This window comes from Periophthalmus magnuspinnatus, chromosome 21 (genome assembly GCF_009829125.3).
Source record: "Periophthalmus magnuspinnatus isolate fPerMag1 chromosome 21, fPerMag1.2.pri, whole genome shotgun sequence".
In the NCBI taxonomy this organism is placed as follows: Eukaryota; Metazoa; Chordata; class Actinopteri; order Gobiiformes; family Gobiidae; genus Periophthalmus; species Periophthalmus magnuspinnatus.
This window is the reverse complement of record NC_047146.1, coordinates 32,572,188-32,575,494: the sequence shown is the minus strand read 5'-3', so window position 1 is coordinate 32,575,494 and position 3,307 is coordinate 32,572,188. Positions and strand designations below refer to the sequence as shown.

Below are 3,307 nucleotides of genomic sequence, written 5' to 3'. Positions count from 1 at the left end.
AGCGGTGATGTCACACATGTGTGTCCACAGACTCGGTGCGTCTGGTCTCGGGGCCCAGACTGTGCTCAGGATCAGTGCAGATCTGGGACCAGTCCTGGACCTGGGTCTGTGAAGGGGCCTTGGACCAGCAGGGGGCAGAGGTGCTGTGCAGGGAGCTGGGCTGTGGGGCTCCTTCTCTCCTCCAGGGGGCGCTCTCTCCTCTGAAGCAGACGTTCCACTGTGAGGGCCATGAGTCTGCTCTGATGGACTGTCCCCGCTCCGGCTCAGAGACCTGCTCCTCTGGAGCCGCTGTCAACCTCACCTGCTCAGGTAAACGGGTGGGGCTTCACTGCACAGGTAAAGGGGCGGGGCCTCACTGCTCAGGTAAAGGGGCGGGGCCTCACTGCTTAGAAAAGGGGTGGGGCTTCACTGCAAAGGCAGACGCGGGGCCTCATTTCTCAGATAAAAGGGCGGGGCCTCAGTGCTCAGGTAAAGGGGCGGGGCTCACTCTGTCTCTTGTCTGTTCAGAGCCGCTCAGGCTGGTGGGAGGGGCCAGTCGCTGTGCTGGGACTGTGGAGCTGAGACACAGAGGAGAGTGGAGACGGATGGGGCCCCATGGATTCTGGTACCTGGAGCACACAGCTGCTGTGTGCAGAGACCTGGACTGTGGCTCTGCTGTTTATGGAGAAAAGAGATATGATTTTCCAGAAGGTCCATTGTGGTGGGTCTCGCCTGACTGTGTGAAGAAGTCTGCAGTGAGAGAATGTGTCTGTATTTCATCCTCCTCTTCCTCAGGTGTGGAGCTGGTGTGTTCAGGTAAAAGGTGTTTTTCCTTTTTTGTCAGGTGTAAAATGTGTGTCACACACACTCCTCTGTATCACACACACTCCTCTCCACAGACTGAACTGTCCAATCATCTCTCTCCACAGACTGAACTGTCCAATCATCTCTCTCCACAGACTGAACTGTCCAATCATCTCTCTCCACAGACTGAACTGTCCAATCATCTCTCTCCACAGACTGAACTGTCCAATCATCTCTCTCCACAGACTGAACTGTCCAATCATCTCTCTCCACAGACTGAACTGTCCAATCATCTCTCTCCACAGACTTACTGAATCGTCCGGTCATCTCTCTGTCTGTGTCTGACGGGGTTTCCGAGCCCCGGCCACAGGGGGTCCGGGTGCTGCTGGGGTCAAAGTTCAGTGTCAAATGCTCTGTGGAGCCACAGTACCCGGGAGGCTCCTTCCAGCTCCTCTCTCCCACTGTCCCCCTCGGTCAGAACCACACCCTGACCGCTGTCAATCACTCCGCACACTTCCTGTTCTCTGACACTGGCCCCGCCCACAAAGGAAACTACACCTGTGTTTACCACCTGCATGTGTTCAACCACAGCTTCTCCTCTCAGAGCCCCAGCCTCCAGCTCTCTCTGGGAGGTACGTCCAGCAACAGCCTCATGTGAGGGTCATGTGAGGGTCACACAGGGTCATGTGAGGGTCACACAGGGTCATGTGAGGGTCACACGGGGTCGTGTGAGGGTCACACAGGGTCATGTGAGGGTCACACAGGGTCATGTGAGGGTCAGGGGTCACACAGGGTCATGTGAGGGTCACACAGGATTCATGTGAGGGTCAGGGGTCACACAAGGTCACACAGGGTCATGTGAGGGTCACACAGGGTCATGTGAGGGTCACAAAGGGTCATGTGAGGGTCACACAGGGTCATGTGAGGGTCAGGGGTCACACAGGGTCATGTGAGGGTCACACAGGGTCATGTGAGGGTCACAAAGGGTCATGTGAGGGTCACACAGGGTCATGTGAGGGTCAGGGGTCACACAGGGTCATGTGAGGGTCACACAGGGTCATGTGAGGGTCACACAGGGTCATGTGAGGGCCACACAGGGTCATGTGAGGGTCAGGGGTCACACAGGGTCATGTGAGGGTCACACAGGGTCATGTGAGGGTCACACAGGGTCATGTGAGGGTCAGACAGGGTGGTCTTGGTACTGGTTTTGGTCTTGGTCCTGGTCTTGGTCCTTGTCTTGGTCCTGGTCTGGTCCTGGTCTTGGTCCTGGTCTTGGTCCTAGTCTTGGTCCTGGTCTTGGTCCTGGTCTTGGTCCTGGTCTTGGTCTTGGTCCTAGTCTAGACTGATCTGGGTCTTTTTGTTGCAGCTCCAGACTCAGACCTGATCATCAGAGTCCTGCTCATTCTACTGTTGAAGCTCCTCTACATCCTTCCAATGTTCTACTACTACTGCAAGGTACTGGACCTTTAGACCTGATTTAGACCTGGTTTAGACCTGATTAAATCTTGGTTTAGTCCTGGTTGAGTTCTGGTTTAGTCCTGGTCTTGGTTTAAGGTCTGGTTTAGTCTTTGTTTTGTGACCTGTGGATTTGCTGTTTCCTGTTGTCACAGGTGCGGGCCAGAGGGGGCGCTAGAGAGACGACCTCGTAGGGCCTGGACTTAGACCGGTTCAGATCCATGTGAGACCAGGACTTAGACCAGTTCAGATGTGAGCTCCTGGATGCTCAGGACATTTGTGTAAATACAGAGTGACTTTAAAGTGTCCGACAGGTTTGGACGATTCTCTCATTTCATCTGGAGGATAAAACATGTTTAAATATAAATTATACTTTTACACAAAACAAGAAGCAGTTTGTCTAGAAAACATGAAAAAAAAAATGAAAATGAGAGAAGTAGAGTTTTATTTAGAGAGTCTCATACTGATGACATCACACTGATGATGTCACACTGATGACATCACACTGATGACATCACACTGATGATGTCACACTGAGAATCCTGTGCAAAGGTCTGGCACAATTTACACATGATTTTAACACTTTACACACGATTCCAAAAAAAAAAAAAAAAGGTTTTTAAAATATTTATATTTGTCAAATATTAATCTCTGTGACATTAGAGGAGTATTGGACCAGTGTACCACATGGTTGTGGGTAACAGTTATTCTCAAGTGTGATGTCATCATTTACAATTAGGAAATTAAACTTTAAATCTAAAGTCTTAACCTGTCGTAAGCATTTTAATCATGTGACTGCTTCTGTTATGTTTAGTTACACTCTAGGGTTAGTTACACTCTAGGGTTAGTTACACTCTAGGGTTAGTTACACTCTAGGGTTAGTTACACTTTAGGGTTAGTTACACTTTATTATATTATACTTTATCTGATGTTTAATAAACTGTTTTAATTTTGATTTTCAAAATAAATGTAAGAAATGAGTTGCAAAACACACAAATAAAACATTTAAATTTTGCATTTGAACTTCTGTGTGTGTGTCATACTTTGCTCCAGCAGCAGGGGGCATAAA

General features: G+C 49.7%; 1 protein-coding gene across 1 annotated transcript; it reads left to right on the top strand.

Annotated features, from left to right (window-relative positions):
- The first annotated feature begins 65 nt into the window (after positions 1 to 65).
- On the top strand, positions 66 to 2,532 carry LOC129457280 (uncharacterized). The gene is made up of 6 exons (XM_055230408.1): positions 66 to 309; positions 508 to 727; positions 775 to 785; positions 1,089 to 1,415; positions 2,150 to 2,238; positions 2,394 to 2,532. The coding sequence occupies exons 1-6, from the start codon at positions 243 to 245 to the stop codon at positions 2,430 to 2,432; spliced, it is 753 nt and encodes a 250-aa protein (XP_055086383.1). The 5' UTR covers positions 66 to 242; the 3' UTR covers positions 2,433 to 2,532.
- The last annotated feature ends 775 nt before the right edge of the window (positions 2,533 to 3,307 follow it).